The sequence below is a fragment of the Vipera berus genome (genome assembly GCF_964194415.1).
Source record: "Vipera berus genome assembly, chromosome: 2".
Taxonomy (NCBI): Eukaryota; Metazoa; Chordata; class Lepidosauria; order Squamata; family Viperidae; genus Vipera; species Vipera berus.
In genome coordinates this window covers 236,052,922-236,069,916 of record NC_138203.1, presented here as the reverse complement: position 1 = coordinate 236,069,916, position 16,995 = coordinate 236,052,922, and the positions used below count along the sequence as shown (strand labels likewise).

The 16,995-nt window shown below is 41.2% G+C and overlaps 1 protein-coding gene across 1 annotated transcript in view; it reads right to left on the bottom strand.

Moving 5' to 3' along the window:
- Positions 1 to 16,995, bottom strand: part of TPRA1 (transmembrane protein adipocyte associated 1) — a 32,844-nt gene that overhangs the window by 7,390 nt on the left and 8,459 nt on the right. Inside the window, exons 2-9 of the mRNA XM_081321502.1 lie at positions 13,169 to 13,359; positions 12,927 to 13,059; positions 8,490 to 8,576; positions 7,687 to 7,759; positions 4,697 to 4,776; positions 2,487 to 2,597; positions 2,240 to 2,300; positions 477 to 579 (exon numbers count right to left, since the gene is read on the bottom strand). Of these exons, the coding sequence (XP_081177628.1) occupies positions 477 to 579; positions 2,240 to 2,300; positions 2,487 to 2,597; positions 4,697 to 4,776; positions 7,687 to 7,759; positions 8,490 to 8,576; positions 12,927 to 13,059; positions 13,169 to 13,347 (827 nt within the window). The 5' untranslated portion in view covers positions 13,348 to 13,359. The remainder of the gene's footprint in view (positions 1 to 476; positions 580 to 2,239; positions 2,301 to 2,486; positions 2,598 to 4,696; positions 4,777 to 7,686; positions 7,760 to 8,489; positions 8,577 to 12,926; positions 13,060 to 13,168; positions 13,360 to 16,995) is intronic.

The window sequence follows — 16,995 nt, the reverse complement described above, 5'->3', positions numbered from 1 at the left end:
AGGCCAGCAGATGAATTACTCCAGGCTCCCAAGAACATTCTCCCTGCATGTGAAATAAAGGGGGAGGAGATCTTTGAGTCACTGTTTGGTTCAGCCTACTTAAACAAAGCAGTGCTCAAAGCAACAGGGACCAAACATCTCGAATTCCTCCCACTGACCTTTACAAAGATAAGAGAAGGACAGAGGCAAGGACTGGAGATTTAGTCATCAGCCTACAGTGATTACTCTCTATTATGGAACAGAATTCACTCTCCATCAAAAGGAGGAAAGGGCGCAGGGCAGGATGCAGTGGCAGAAAAAAGAATCCATGGGGCTGCTCCTGAGGGCACGACGGGGGGATGGCAAAAGAGCTGTTCCTCAGTAACCTCAGAGTCTGTGCTGAAAAAGCTAATCTTTGACGAAAATGGAAAAGTGTTTGTCTGCACCCAAAAGTCATTTGCTGGTTCTATGGCTCTGTCAGACTTCAGAATACATACCACAAGCCTTCAATGATGCCTGCACAGAGCAGAGCACTGCCAATACCTTGCACTAAATTGAGCACAGCAAGAATTCCTGCATAGATATAGAAGCTCTTCCTTGCTGGAAAAACACAAGAGACAGAAACAACAATTTACTGGATGAATTAAAAAAGGGAACACAGAAAACCCAGTACTGTGAAAGCACTTGAGCACAAAATGCCAATTTCACAGCACCATTCCATTTATGATTAGACCATCTAATTATGTGCAATTTTAAAATCTTTGCCTATGAATTTGCTCATTCTCTTACTGCTTCTTCCTGTTATGGTCTCAAAAGGCCATCCTGAATGGCACTCATCCATTTCATTTCTTCCACTGCACTTGAAGGTTAACCTCATTATAAAGTTAACGAAGACCACAGTTATGTATTTCATGCTATGTTGTAACCACAGTTTAAAACTGCAAAAATCGAAGGCAGGAAAGAGGGTTTCATTTGAAAACCCATAGGGCACGGCTGCTTCTCTCACCAAGAACATATTTTACCTGATATGAAATAAAATCCAAATCAGGCGCTCTAATGCAGATTTCATGTGCTACAAGATTTGCTTTTCCCAGGAAGGGTCTCGGTTTCTCCTTCCCCCTAAAATAACAGGTGCAAAAAAAATTATCTCAAGTGCAGAAGGTCCTAAGGCCACTAAGCTGAGGACCGCACTTGATGCCAACTTCTGTAACTCTCCCCAGAATGGAGAATGCTTTTGTTATCAGTTACCTCCTGGAAGAATGGATTCAGTGCTACTCTAGCTACATGTGCAAATTTCCCTGGACCTTTTAAAGCCCTAAATGGCTTGGGTCCGGGATATTTGAGGGAACACCTGCTGCCAGCATCAAGTTCCCTTCGTCCTGTGCGCTCCCACAGGGAGGGCCTTCTCAGGGTGCCGCCGGTAAAAGACTTGCCGGCGGACGACACCCAGGGATAGGGCCTTCTCAGTGGGTGCGCCTGCCCTTTGGAACCAGCTGCCCGTGGAGCTTAGTACTGCCCCCAACCTTGGTTCATTCCGCCGGGACCTGAAGACCTGGCTCTTTGAGCTTTCCGGCCCAGGCTGAGAGTTTTTAATTGGGGGTTTTATTTTTCAGGGATCAAATTTAATTGTTTTTAATTGTTTTTAACTTTTGTATTGTATTGACGTTTTTAATTATCTTGTAAACCGCCCTGAGTCCTACGGGAAAAGGGCGGTATATAAATTCAATAAACTTAAAAACTTAAACTTAAAGAAGAAAATGCATGGGTTTGACCTGCAAGACAGCAGCAACAGCAGCAGCAGCAGCCAGGTCTATGACAATTCGCCACGGCCAACTTAATACGGCCAAATCACCACGGCCAACTTGCTGCGGCCTATTCCCTGCAGATAACTCGCCACAGCCACCTTGCCACAGGATAATAACTTGCTGTGGGACAAGAGTTACACTAATATCAAAGAAGCAGTGGAATAAAGTCATTAAAGAAAGGATGCAAAAGGAGGGACAGAACGAAATGTGAAGTGCAAAAATTAAAATTATTTTTTTATTTTAAATAATTAAATAGAATTATTAAATTGTCCCACAGCCAGGTTGTCCCACGGCGAGTTGGCCACGGCGAGTTGTCCTGCAGTGAGTTGGCCATGGCGAGTTGGCTGTAGCAAGTTGTCCCATTCTGGCAGCAGCCTGCCTTTGGGAACCACAGAAACCCTAATGTTGCAGAACTGGACAAAATGGACCAGCTCAAAGAGAGAAAAGTTACTTACATGGCAGAGAAATCCGATCCTTCAAGGGAGTTTTGGGAAGCATCACCACAAATGAATAAACCTGCCATGAAGAGAAACAGCAGGATGGATGGATGTGGAGGCTGCTAATGGCAGAAAGAGAATATCCAAGATCTTGCCTTATTTCCTTTGGGACTTTATTGCTATATTTACAAGATATTAGTAAGATTTTAAAAGGGCAACTCTAATTATGCAGGAAAAATGCCAACGTTCTGGCGCTCCTACTTACCAGAAAGAAAAAACTAGAGCTGGCCAGCCAGAAATGCCTTCCTCCGTGGCTATAAATATTAAAATCTTCTGCTGAGAGTTGGGCATCAGGATAACGGATTTCCAGAGTTCCCTGAAAATTGATAGGGAGCAATGAGAAAGGACACACTGTAAATATTTACGGAAATTCTCCTATTTTCATTCTGAAGTGCTTGAGGAAGAGGCATCAATGAAAAACTAGTGCTTTGCATCACACCGTCTCTCTGCCTATTTTGCAATATGGAAGCTTCCGAATATTTGCTGTACCTGGAACAATGTTAGCCTTTGGATTTAGCTCCCAGGGTAGAGATAGACACAAATGAGATTCCATTAATGTACTTTAGATGGCTCCCATGTTGCTCGGTGAAATACAAAAAGCTGTAATAATTATGGCAGAAGGAAATAGCACCTGCAGCAATCTAAGTAACATTATACATTTAACACAACTCTAATCTTGACCAGGTTTTGACAAAAAGTCACATTTTACCACCTCTGTATTTGCTTCTAGACTATACCAGGCAGAAGTCTCATAGTTTGGCTGCAAAATAACCTTTACGGCAGAGAAAATGACGTCCTACAAAACAGTCTATTTATTCACTTGTTCCTCTGTTTCCAGATTTACATCCTACTACAATTGTGCCAAACTCTCTGTAATTCACAAGAATAAACAAAGCACAATAATTGTAACAAATATATCTTATAAATGCATTAAAACATCCCCAAGTAATATATGGAATCCAAGCACCAAAGTCCCCCAGAAAAACTCTAATTTCCAGAAGATGATAGCTAGACCTCTAATGGGAGGCAATTCCAGAAAGTCTGCCACATCACGGAAAACACTTAGAGACTTTGTCCAAGCTCTGCCCCCAAAACCTGAAGATGAGGAACAACTAGCTGCTTCTCCTGGTATGATCAGCAAGGAAAAGACTCCGCCCTCGTGCACCATCATGTACAGATGATGCTGCGGGTTGTGGGCGGAGGATGTGGCTGCCATGGTGCTGCAGGGCTGCCTGGGCGATCTGTGGTGGGTCATGGAGGCGGTGGGTGGCCCTGCGGTCGGTCGGGGGGCAGAGCATAGCAGGAGGAGCATGAGTGGAGCGAGTGGGCGGGGAGGAGGTTTTAGGCACTCAGTCTCTAAAAGGTTTGCCATCACTGTGTTAGACTAACTCAGGGGACCAATTTCCAGTCCTGCAGGAAATCTAGCACCAAAAACTGCAAGTTAAAACCAGCAGAAAAAACTGGTTGTCCACTATTAATGAGAAGGGTCGGATGACACCTAGAGCCATGATGGTTTTAACTCGCTCTTCTTTCTGGCTTCTTTCTCCTGCCCTTTGCACAAATTAATGGAGTCTTGGCACCATACATGACTGCTTAGATTTTTTTTAAAAGGTTCCCCCGCACATGTGTACTAGTCGTTTCCAACTCTAGGGGCCGGTGCTCATCTCTGTTTCAAAGCCGAAGAGCCAGCGCTTGTCCGAGGATGTCTCCGTGGTCATGTGGCCGGCATGACTAGACGCCAGAGGCGCACGGAGCGCTGTTACCTTCCCACCGTAGTGGTCCCTATTTTTCTACTTGCATTTTTACGTGCTTTCGAACTGCTAGGTTGGCAGAAGCTGGGACGAGTAACAGGCACTCACTCTGTTACGCGGCACTCGGGATTCGACCTGCCAAACTGCCGACCATCTGATCGACAAGCTCAGCGTCCTAACCCACTGAGCCACCGTGTCCCTACAAGTGTTTGCTTAGATATCAAACACTTATTGTATGCTTACGTAAGTGCTATCTCTGGCCTGAAAACTGCTAGCTTAATCCTCTCAATATCTTAGACATGTTAGATATGTTAGATATCTTACTCTTACCAGCATTAGACAAGATAATGTAGTAATAAAAGCTTAGTTAGTGCTTCATGCAAAGCCGGCCAGTGGGATTTGCACACCATGATGTATGCCAGTGGTTTAGTCAATAAACTATTAAGCTAACGGTGGCTTAGTGCAATTTATGAACTTGGGATTCTTGAACTCAAATAACATTCAAGAAGATTCTGCCCTTCCCAGCTTACCACAAAATATATCTTTACGTGGCTTCCAGCTTTATTTCACATTAAACCATCTCCTAGAATTTTGCACCAAAGAATTGCCTTTCCTTGAGAGCATAACCTAGACAAGCAGGTGTTTCTGCCTTAATGATGCTTACCTGTGTCACCGAGTAGGCCAACGACAGAACAGTGGTGATACCCAGTACACGCTTGACACTGGATTTGCTCTCCAGGTGGCCTAATTGAACAAAGATCATACTAGAGTCAACCCTTGAACAGCTTAGACTGCCTGCCTCTCACATCAATCTACTCAAGAGCTTTTTTGGCTTCTAAGTCCCAGAATCCAGAATTCATTTTAACTATTTACAGATTACAGAACTGCAAACTTGTAGGTTTACTCAGTGTAATCCTGCTGGGTCACAACATGAGAAGAACCACCCATTCTGGCTTGGCACTGTATGGAAACCAGGACATTATAGCTTAGTAAACAATCCATGGTTTAAAAACCCACAATGAATCAATCGCAATAATCCCCATGAATTTTTTATTATATGGACTATGTTATACACTGCAGTTGTGAGGGAAGGGATCACATAAGAAGGGAATGGGATACTGGCCCTTTTAAAAGCCTGTGGTAAGATGGGTGCCCAATAAGTTTTACAAACAAACAAACAAAGAAATAAATAGTGCAAGATTGCCCATTACTGAAGACCAGATGACACCCAGACCAATCCAGCAATACTGATCTTGCATATATCGAGCTTCCCCTTTACACTGCCTGATGCAAAGATGAGCTGCGTAAGGTAAGGTACGAGCATTACACATCAACACAATTTGAAAATTTAAAACTGTTACATCAACACACTTTGAAAGAGGTTTTGCTTCTTCAACTCATCCTTCATCCAGCTGCACTAAGCTAGAAAACATTGATTTGTGCACATAAAGAAAATGCTGTGCACCCCGTCTGTCTAACACCGCCTAAGTATTTCCTCAAGCTATTCTCAGGACGAAAAGGTAAGGATCAAAGCAGAGTAATTCAAATGCTTTGGGAGAGCATCCCATGGGACAAGCAGTCTATTTGTATTCCACCTGCCTACAAAATCACAGCCACAAGCAAGGGACAGGATTAGCTCTTGCTATCTACAGGTAACATAACATGATGATGATAGCTTCTTGTACAAATTAGTCTTGCATATAGGTTTTATCAGACCATATGCATAAGTTTAGTTTAGTTTTGTTTAGTTTTATTATATTTGTATACCGCCCTTCTCCCGAAGGACTCAGGGCGGTGAACAGGGCACATATAAAAAATACAGGATACAAAAATTAAAAAGAATTAAATAGTAGCCCAGCTAAAACAATCGATAACAATATAAAAATCCCCATTAAAACCCCAACATATCCCCATCAGGCCAGGCCGGCTTGTTCAAATAGATGGGTCTTCAGACCACGTCGGAAGGAGCGAAGGTCAGGTGCCATCCGGAGCTCGACCAGCAGCTGATTCCATAAAGCCGGAGCGCCCACAGAGAAGGCCCTCCCCCTGGAGGCCACCAGCCGACATTCTCTGACCGGAGGCACCCTGAGGAGGCCCTCTCTGTGGGAACGCACAGGGCGGAGGGAAGTTGACGCCGGCAGCAGGTGGTCCCCGAGGTACTCCGGACCCATGCCATGTAGGGCCTTAAAAACCATTACCAAAACACCTTACTCTGAAATAAGTCTTCCCCAATCTGGTAACCTTCATGATGTGCTGAACTACAATGGCCATCACCCCCAACATATACACCCCCAAGCTAGAAATGATAAACTTTATAGCCCAGCTCATTGGAGGGCATGAAATTAGCATCCGAAATACTTAGAGGTGGGTAAAATATTTCAAGTGTGAACTGTTTAGGATTTAAAACATTCTGCTTCGGTTTCAAAATGCCTCATTTCAGGGGAAGTTCTATTGTTTTAAGAACAAAATGGGCTGTTTCTCCTTTTGGCAAGTGTTTCATGCTCAGAACCAGTTCTCACTCTGTTTCAAGTGTAAAATGCATTTTGAACCTGAAATGATTTGAATTTGAAATGTTTTGCACATCCTTAGAAATAATACATTGTGGACCCAGTATTTTAATTACGGGAAACAAGTCTTAGGTAATTTGAAAGCACCGTGCCAGGATTTGGAGCTTCTTCAGACTTATTTTAAAAAATGATTTCTTTTAATGTTATATTTATTCCAGCTGTGACCCAACTTATGAACTGCATAATAACCCTCCTTACCGATTGGATATTACCATCCTGGAGTGGATTCCTATGCTTACTATTATTAGGTTTTAAGACTGGATGCAGGCTCAAATTTTGGTGAAAAGAAGACTCTTAAAACTAATTTTAAAAAGGTTTGTAATATATATGGAGACACTGTTGCAAATGTGTGGGGGAGGGCAAGATGTTTCTCCTTTTAAGGAAATTTAAGACTACATATCCACTCTCCACTTGCCTTATTCTCAGGCAGAGTAGGGCAGTGTTTCACATTTCAGATCAGGAACTTGGAGCCTGGTTCAAACCATGAATTCACAGGATGTTGGCCTTTTTGCTCTCTCTTAGTCAAACCTATACCAGCGTGTTGTTGTAAATAGGAGGGGCGGTAGTATAGAAATGAAAAATTAAACTTGTGGTTTTATAAAAATATGTATTAAGCAGAAATTTATTGGAGCAGAATCAGTAACTTAACCAGCTGTTTTATTCAATAACAGAATAGCAATAGCAATAGCCCTTAGACTTATATACCACTTCATAGTTCTTTACAGCCCTCTCTAAGCAGTTTACAGAGTCAGCACATTGCCCCGGACAATCTGGGTTCTCATTTTACCAACTTCAGAAGGATGAAAGTCTGAGACAATCTTGAGCCAGGCAAGATTTGGCAGTGGGCAGAGTTAGCCTGCAATACCGCATTCTAGGCACTGTGCCACCATGGCTCATGATGTGGATGTCATCTACTACTGAACAAATATTTATTTCTTCTTTGAATGCAGGAAATATTTATATTGAAATATTACTTCTTGTATAAATTGGCTACGGCTTAATTTTGCATTTTACTACCACCTAATATTTTAATTTACAAAAAAGGAAAAAAATAAGAGTGCCTATAATACTAAGAAAGATTTCTTACCAAATGCAAGGCCCAAAATCACCATGCTCAGCTCAATGGCCAGAAGGAAAAATCTTGTGATTTCCCACAGGATCTAGAGGTGACAACACAGATCAGAGAGCCAAATTCAGCAAGCCAAAGAGAGGGTAAATGTGTCGCATTAGTAATTTGAACATTTAAGACACTATTTGTCCATTTTTAAATATACACATTATACACGTTTCTGCTTATTTGAACAATCACTATGGTATACAAGAACTATTGGTAGGATCTTGCTTTGATATAACAACATTAATTTCTTTTTTGCATGTATGATATCAACTATAAGTGCTTATCAAATTATTTAGGCAGCAATAAATTCCTAATTATTGCTCACTAAATTTTGTTCCCATGGTCACAGCAATTTGAGAAAGTAAAAGTAGTTCTTACTATGTTGCCTTTTTCCTCCAGCTTCAATTACTCAAGAGGATGAACTTCAGCTTTGCTCTTCATGTTTTGACACTTCCTTTCAAGTGTTTGTCTTATGAACCAATAATCATAAGTTGCATTAACAACTCATTCTAAAGTAGTTATTTGCTCACTTTGGGTGGATCCCTCCTACCTCCAATGAACCTTGACTATATTTTGACCACCCCTGAATCTTTCCAATAATATCAGGATGGCAATCTAACTGATGTTTCCAAAAAATTTTCTTTGAGAGATATGTGCCAGATGCATAAGCATATTTGTATTATTATATCTGATTATAAATTAGCATGAAACTCAATACTGAAAGTGGGAAAGGGAAAGGGATCAAATCTACATCTACCTAAAGCTGATCTCACCTTGTCAGTGACTGTAGCAGCAGTAGAAGCACTGACTGTCATGGAGACAACAGCTCGAGCAATCCCAACCACAGCAACTACAAACACCTGGAACAAAATAGCTAGGAATTAAGGAAGTGTGTTGTACAGAGCTAGCACATAGAGAATACCTTTCTAAAAAAAATAAGTTAAGACAGCAGAGAAAATAACAAGTGGATTCAGGAGCAGGGAAAAGATAGAAAAATAACTATCAGGTTACTTATACCATATGGATTTTTTTTTAATTAAGGGTTGCAGAAATGCTTCATGGCTGAGTTTCTTAAAACACTAAAAAGACACTTCATTATCTTATTCTCTTCTTTCATTTTAAACTTAATAACATTTCAAAGCACACTGATGCTTGTTTATATTCTAACTCTATAAATATTGTTATCAACAGTCACTGTCACAGGGTATCAAGGAACTTCAGACCTTGGATATACCCCACAAGTCATCTACTAAAAGATGGCAAACTGATCTAGAAATAGGAAAAATAAACAGTAAATAATTCCCAAGAAATTGGGCTGCTTTCAAACCTAACCTGACCTTTGCTAATGCCTACCAGTCTCATTATTTGATTATTTATCATATGGCACATTCACATCACATTTCAGTAAAAACACAAGAGATAAAAATATGAAATATGAAATATAAAGCCTAAAATATAAATATATATCCAGATTATAGATTTTTTTTACTTCATTTCTCACAGCCAAGAAATCAACAAAGTCTCCATTATAGGCTCTGTTTTGGCACTGTCACTATATGTTGGATAGTTTTCAGCCTCACAGTCACAATTCAGTGATGGTATTTTGCCCCGCTTACAGCAGGGTGTCTATAGTGCATTTATGACCAGAATCTCAGAAGTCTTGTGGCTCAACCAACAGATGCCCAGTATTTACAGTTACGAGGCTGGGGGAAGTCTCTTTAGGCCAGACCTAGGTATTTTACAGCCTATGAGCCACATCTGGCCCTTTGCTGTCCCTTCTTGGCCTGCGGTGTTGGTGGGGGTCCTCCACAACAGTCCTAGTTTCTCGTGTGGCTCCTTGGGACAATTAATTGTCTATCCCGGCTTTAGGCCCTTCAGGGCTATGAAGATACACCTGAAGATACACAAGGAATGCCCAGTCTCAGAAAGCACTGTCAATTAAGGGAAATTCCTTGCTCAACCTCACTCACCAAAGCAGACCACTATATATGCTTTCTTAGTAAGACAGACAGATATAAAGAGAGACAGAGAAAGAGAGAATAATATGTTGGCATTTGTTGGTTACATCTGTACAATATTTAATACAATATTCGATATTCATAGACATGAAGCTACCTCAGTACATCTTATTGTCCTTTCTAATGCTGCACCAGTAAAATATATCTACTTCCTCTCTAAGTTAAAGCTCTTTAAATAAGCTCTTGTCCTTCCTGCCTTTACAATCACTGCTGAAATGTTACATTGCTAAGCAGTCTCACAGCCATTGCAGAATGCCATTCCTACAAGATAAAAACCTCCAATATTATGTGCCCATAAATGCTGCTAAGGCTAATAGTTACCCTTGAGTAACCTCAAATGTAGAAACCTGCATAAATGTCTTACTGTAATTTCTGCAGCCTGCAGTGCTATACATTTACCCTGCAGTCTCATCTTACATGTAATTCACCAGGGGAAATATTTATAAATTGTGTTTAGCGACTGCATCCCTGCAATTCCAAAGCAATTCCAAGTTTGCTGCAGAACTTCTAAAGCCTCTTTGTGTTTGCCTCAATTTCCTGTTTTTCAATCTCTTATCACTCTGCTGTAGGTTACCTATTTTGCTTCCTTATGAGCCTCTTTAATCTTTGTTCTGTCCCAGTTCTGCAGCTAAGCTTCAGCTAAGGTCTAAATAAGATACAATTCCAACTACCTTTCCCTATTCTGACCTGTGGCTTTTACTAGAGCTACACTTCCAAATTTTCCATTACACTCATTTAACAAATATTACAAGCCAGAAAAACAGCAGCGCATACATTTTGCTGAGTAAACAAGTAAATGGCAAAAAATGCTCTACAAGAAGCCATCAAAGAGGGTATTTGGAAATCAAGGAGACAGACCGAATCTGTTTCACAGATCCATTTAAAAACGAGGAAGATACTCAGAAAGCCACTCCCAGAAAAAAAGTATCAGCAGAAATTCCCAAAGATTCAGCAAAGATGTTTAAGGTCAATAATTATAAGAAAACTGAAAGTGTGGCAGAACTGTAAGTGGAAGAACTGCAGAGGGAAAGGAATGACTGTTGCTTGGCTAGGTATTATCTGAGATCTCCCTTAATGAGTCCCACTATTTCTCCTAAACGGACTCTACAGGATCAGGAGCCATTTTGGGGGGATTAGGACAAGCCTCTTAAGCTACTGACTCTTCCAGAAAGCCTACATATATGCAATTTTGTCTAATTTTCCTGGGTGTACAGAATTTCACACTATGTTCAGAGATTGTGATTTCTGAGTTCCCTCTAACTGATTAACTTTTCCATGGAGAACAAAGCACACTAAGAAAATTGTGTAGTGTTTCCAGGAAGATAGCTCCTAATTTATTCCTTGCTCTTCTATTTTAAGCGGAATTTTATACCATCAAGGTTTTGCATGTTCTATATTGGAACATGTGCCATACCTAGCAGGCATGACAATAGCCATGCAGGTAAGAAAAGGATGACTCACCTGAGTAAAATAGCCTCTCTCCTGTTAATTCCAGGCTTCTATGACTGCTGCCCCTATAGATTGTTTCACCTATCCACTGGCAGAATCATGCTTCCTTCCCCATTGTGCCTAAGACTAATATAATATTATCCTCTTTCTGCAAGAGGCAAGCAAATCCCTTCTTTATTTTCTGAAGAAGAAATTCTTATGCAAAAGTGGAAAAGACAACTGCAAAACAGAAGCTTGGGGAATGGGAAGAGAAAGTATCGCAAGTGCCAAATAATTGAAGCGTTACCCCAACACACACACACACACACACACAGAGAGAGAGAGAGAGAGAGAGAGAGAGAGAGAGAGAGAGAGAGAGAGAGAGAGAGAGAGAGAGAATTCACAAACATATATATCACACAAAAAGTAGAATCTTTCAAAATTGACTTGAGTTTTCACTAAGAAGAATAATTAGAAGCTGTAAGGCAAGGGCAAGGAAATGTTTTTCTTCTCATTTAAATTCCTCTCTAATCTCCTTGCAACTGTTAACAAGAAATAGCCTTAAAACGTGGCAACATTGAAATTGTGCAACTAAAGGTACATCAGAAAACATGCACTTATCGATCCCCTCTTAACGCCTTCAGCTCATTCAGTTAGTGGTAAGCAACCATGACATTGATAGTCAGGGTTTATGATGTGTCTCTTGATCTAGGTCAGAGATAGGGAATGTGAAGTATTCCTCATGTTCCTGACCTATAATTCTTTCCTAGAAGCCACATTAGTTGGTATTGCCACAGATCAACCAGCTGAAGGATGGAGGGAGGGTTATTAAGAGACAGAAAACAAAAATAGAGATGTCACACTTACTTATACTTTAAAATAAATCTTAATGTATTGGAGTTATTTAAAGGGAGAACAATTTTGCAAGGAGAAAGCAAGCCAAAGAGAAAAAGAGGCTGTTCTCTTTTGTCTTCTTGAACAATGGGCATTTCGTTGACTAACAAATGCCAGGCCAACAGCATTTGGGCACAGCATATGTCAGATAATGTGTTACCAAGTTCAGTTGCGAAATGTGACTTCCTACGTCAAATCAAGTTAACAACTAAAGTAGCAGCAATGAGGCTGTCTATCCTTTTGGAGATTAGCTGCTATTCTTTAAAAGATCAGATATTCCAGAGACACAGAAGCAGCATAAAGAAAGATCAAGCAGGTCAATGATCAGATTAGGTCAGAAGAATGTCTCATTCCCAAATAAAAAATAAACCCTATATAGAGAAAGAGTTAGGGACGCGGTGGCTCAGTGGGTTAGGACGCTGAGCTTGTCGATCAGAAGATCAGCAGTTGGCGGGTCGAATCCTGAGTGCCGCGTAGCAGAGCGCCTGTTACTCGTTCCAGCTTCTGCCAACCTAGCAGTTCGAAAGCACGTAAAAACGCAAGTAGAAAAATAGGGACCACTACGGTGGGAAGGTAACAGCGCTCTGTGCGCCTTTGGTGTCTAGTCATGCCGGCCACATGACCACGGAGACGTCCTCAGACAAACACTGGCTCTTCGGTTTTGAAACGGAGATGAGCACCGGCCCCTAGAGTTGGAAACGACTAGCACGCATGTGCGGGGGAACCTTTACCTTTACCTTAGAGAAAGAGTTAATGCTGACAGTGTCCAAACACCTTACCAACTCCTAAGCCCTTTCACTAATCTGAAAGGAGCCAAGTGAATATATATCCATATCCCCCAGGTTCTTTGAAAATAAATTTTGTACTTACCAGTATGTAGAATGTGGTAAAAATGGGACTGGAAGTGGCATGGATTTTGGCCCTGGCAGAAGGCAGCTTCCAGAGGAGAAATGCAAAGAAAAGTACATTGGGAACCAATAGCAGAAGGTCCCAGTAACGAACTCTAAAAACAAGACAAAGACACCTTTTTCAAATAGTGCTGTGTCCCTTCAGGCGATACAGAGAACCGTCTTCAGAAGAAGAAACAGAAACCATCAATAACAGCATCTCACCTGGATGTGCCAATGTCCTCGTACAACAGCACCAAGCATTTGTGTGGCACAGTACTGTTGGTAGCATTAAAAAACAAAGGTGTTGTCAGGATGTCCACTGTTGTCACTGCCGTGGGAGCAGACGAAGAGGTGGCATTATCATCCTCAGATAATGGTACCGATGTCACCAATGCTGACATTCTGCCACCGTTCTGGAGAGAGGGAGCCAAAAGGACATTTTCATCAGATAAAATAAAATCTCAAACAATCCTACGTGTGTGTGTGGGGGGGGTTGTTTTAAAAAATACATGTTTAATCCAAACATTTATCAACTTATCTCAATCATGTGCTCCTTATGTGTTTTGACTGTGTTGGCTAGTAGATCAGGAGAGTTAGACTAACACATTTGACAAGCAAAAGACTAGGGAAAGCTATGGGCACAAGACCAGGTGACACTGGAACAGGAAGCTTACGCCCTTCCCAGGCTACTGTAATTTGGTACATGGTAAAATCCCATTGGAGGAAAATTCCACTTAGGGTTAGGGTTAGGTTACTCATACAGCAAAATGGACATCGCCAACAAACTCAGAGTGCTTGGGTATGGTTAGGAGTGCACTCAATTTTCTAGGCTGTGCTATCTATCTTTCCTGGTAAAATACATGGGAAAATCCCATTGGAGGAAAATTCCACTTAGGGTTAGGGTTAGATCACCATGAACTCATACAGCAAAATGGACTGCTCAGAAGCTGCAAGTGGTACAGAATGAAGCTGTCAGCGTGCTGGCACATGAACCTGCTACAGCCATGTGAACCTTTTGTTACAGGTGTGACATTGGCTTTCAACAAGTTACAGTGTACAATTCAAAATAGTGGCTTTAATCTTGTAAGTTCTGCATGGCTTGCTTCCTAAATACTTTCAGGATTGTTATTCCAGGTCAGACATGTCAAACACAAGGCCCGGGGGCCGGATCCAGCCCGCGAAGTGGTTTCATGTGGCCCGTGAAGCCATCCTGGAAACAGTGAGGGAACGGCCCCCACTGCCTTGGCCCTGGCCCAGAGACCCTCCTTCTGCCAGAGACCCTCAGATCTGTCCCACTCCTGCCCAGGCCCCCATAGGCACCCTTGATGCGAACGATGTAGAGCTGGCCACGCCCACCCAGTAGGCCATATGCACTCTAGCCACGCCCACCCAGTAGGCCATGCCCACCCAGGCCACACCCACCCGGCCCCTTGAGGGCAACCGCAATGCTGATGCGGCCCTCAATGAAATTGAGTTTGACACCCCTGTTCCAGGTAGTACCAAGGCTATGGGTAGAACTGCACCAGAAAGTAAGCTCTTGATAACTGGGTATCCCAAAATGCAAGAGTTAGGATCAGTTGGGATTCTCCAGATGTTTATTCTCTGTAGTGGCCACCATTTGATGGTCAGCCTTCTTCCAGAGGTCAAGCTGGTACCAATTCTGGTCTCCTTTCAAAAACCCATCAAAACAGAAATATTGGACCTTTGTAAGATGATATTTCTGAATACCTGGATGGTGTCATTGGCTCATTGCAACAATTACTGCAATTTGTTTGAATTTCCTATGTTATAATTGAGTTACTTTTTGTTATTGTTGTTGTACACTACACATCATAAATTCAATGTTATACAAATGAAATAAATAAATCAAAACTATTTAGTTTAGTAACTATCGCCAAGGATTCCTAAAATTCAGGAAATAGAATCTATTAGTTTCTAAAAGTAAAGGTTCCCCCACACATGCGTGCTAGTCGTTTCCGACTCTAGGGGCCGGTGCTCATCTCCATTTCAAAGCCAAAGAGCCAGCGTTTGTCCGAGGATGTTTCCGTGGTCATGTGGCTGGCATGACTAGACGCCAAAGGCGCACAGAACACTGTTACCTTCCCACTGTAGTGGTCCCAATTTTTCTACTTGCATTTTTACGTGCTTTCGAACTGCTAGGCTGGCAGAAGCTGGGACGAGTAACAGGCGCTTACTCTGCTACGCAGCACTCGGGATTCGACCCGCCAAACTGCCGATCTTCTGATGGACAAGCTCAGCGTCCTAACCCACTGAGCCACTACGTCTTTATTCTTCTAAATGCTTATTTCAATTTGAATGTATTTGAATGAATTGCTTTTGCTTTCTCACTAACTGCTTTCTCACCTTCTCCAGCATTAGGGAACTAGAATGTAATAGTTACTAGTGGAAGAGAGCAGACCTGCAGCAGTCATGGATATTTTGGAAGCCTTTGGAATTGATAGCTACTAATTTGTGTCAGGAATGCCTTTAAGTCATAGAATTGGAAGATGTCACTTAACATAACCTGGCTGATCTGATGGTGCCTTTGCTCTGTGCAAAAAATATATAATAAAGCACCTATGACAGATAACTGTCCCAGTGAAGGAGAGCTCACAAATACTGGCAGATGTTCTTTAGCATCATCAGGTGTGCCAGCTCCATCTTAAATACAGGTATTTAACAGTGGCAAGAAAGGTCGTAAAATGGGGCAAAATTCACAATGAATTTTTCACATAGCAACAGAAATGTTGGGCTCAATTGTGGTTGTAAATCGAGGACTATCTTTCTAAATGACATCATCATTATACAGTTCCAAAATAAATATGTTCTACATTTGCTCTGGGAATTGCATATGTGTGCTGCTGCTTGACATGTATTTATCTCAGTTTTTGCCATCTTTTAGAACTATGATCCTTGCAATGATCCTACTAAGTAGCAATTCTTGTCTGCTCATGCTTTTTTTCAGAAGCTTAGGTTATAAATAAATTTTATAAAATACTGGCTTGGCATTTATGAAGTGTCCTACTTTATGAATTCTAGGAAAGGGAGTCCATTCAAAATGCCTTACTTGAATTCTGAGAAAATCCCAAAGTGCATAAAGCAGAAGAGTCTTCAAATAAAAGATTGATTATGTGCCATCAAGTCCTTTTCGTCTTTTAGTGACCACATAGATTGATTTCCTCCCAGATAATCTATCCCTAGTCTGTCCCCAGCCATGCATTCATGACCTCTGTCAAATAAAAGAAACTCTTCAAATAAGAGACTCGGGCTGGTTCATATATTTTGAATTACTGAATAAACTTCAAACAGTGAAAAACACATGAACCACTAAGTTACAGACTGTAGTTTACAAACCACAGTGACTTTTATAATACATGAAGTGAAAACCAATGAAATCACATTATATGACTTAACACAATAAGTGAATCCGGTCTCTATCTGCAAGCTTCTGTAAGAAAGGTTTGCCGTGGCTTAACCTTGTGGCAAAATAGGTGAAGGGCAATCAACGATAAAGAAAATCTAAGTCTTTAGCAACCAGGAGTCTGCAGACCAAATCCAGGGTGTTTTTGGCTTTTCATGCTGCAGTCTAGATGTTCAAAAAGTACATAGTAGAAGCAGTATTTGTGTTTGATTAGCAAACCTCTTTGAGGAGATGAAAATAAACTTTAACTCCTACAAAAATAAAATAAGATGGAGCAGGATAATCCATAAAAGTAAGAACCAATGTTTGTGAGTAATAAGCTGCAGTTTTTAATAATAATTATTAATAATATAATAATGTTTCTATTACAAAGGCAGAAAATTCTTCACATAGAAGATCAGCATCAGGTTAACTGTGCTGGACTATGCTCTGGAAGACTGATGCAGACAATTTTTAACCAATAGCCAGTTTGGGTATATATTACCCATCATCTTAGATTATTAAACAGAATGAGCCTTCTTTCTTTCCTTAGAATCCATTGGGAATCATGAACCCTAATTATTGCTGAATCAGAAAGCCACAGTTATCACTCAGTATGAAAACAAGTTAAGAAGTTCAAGCTAGAAGT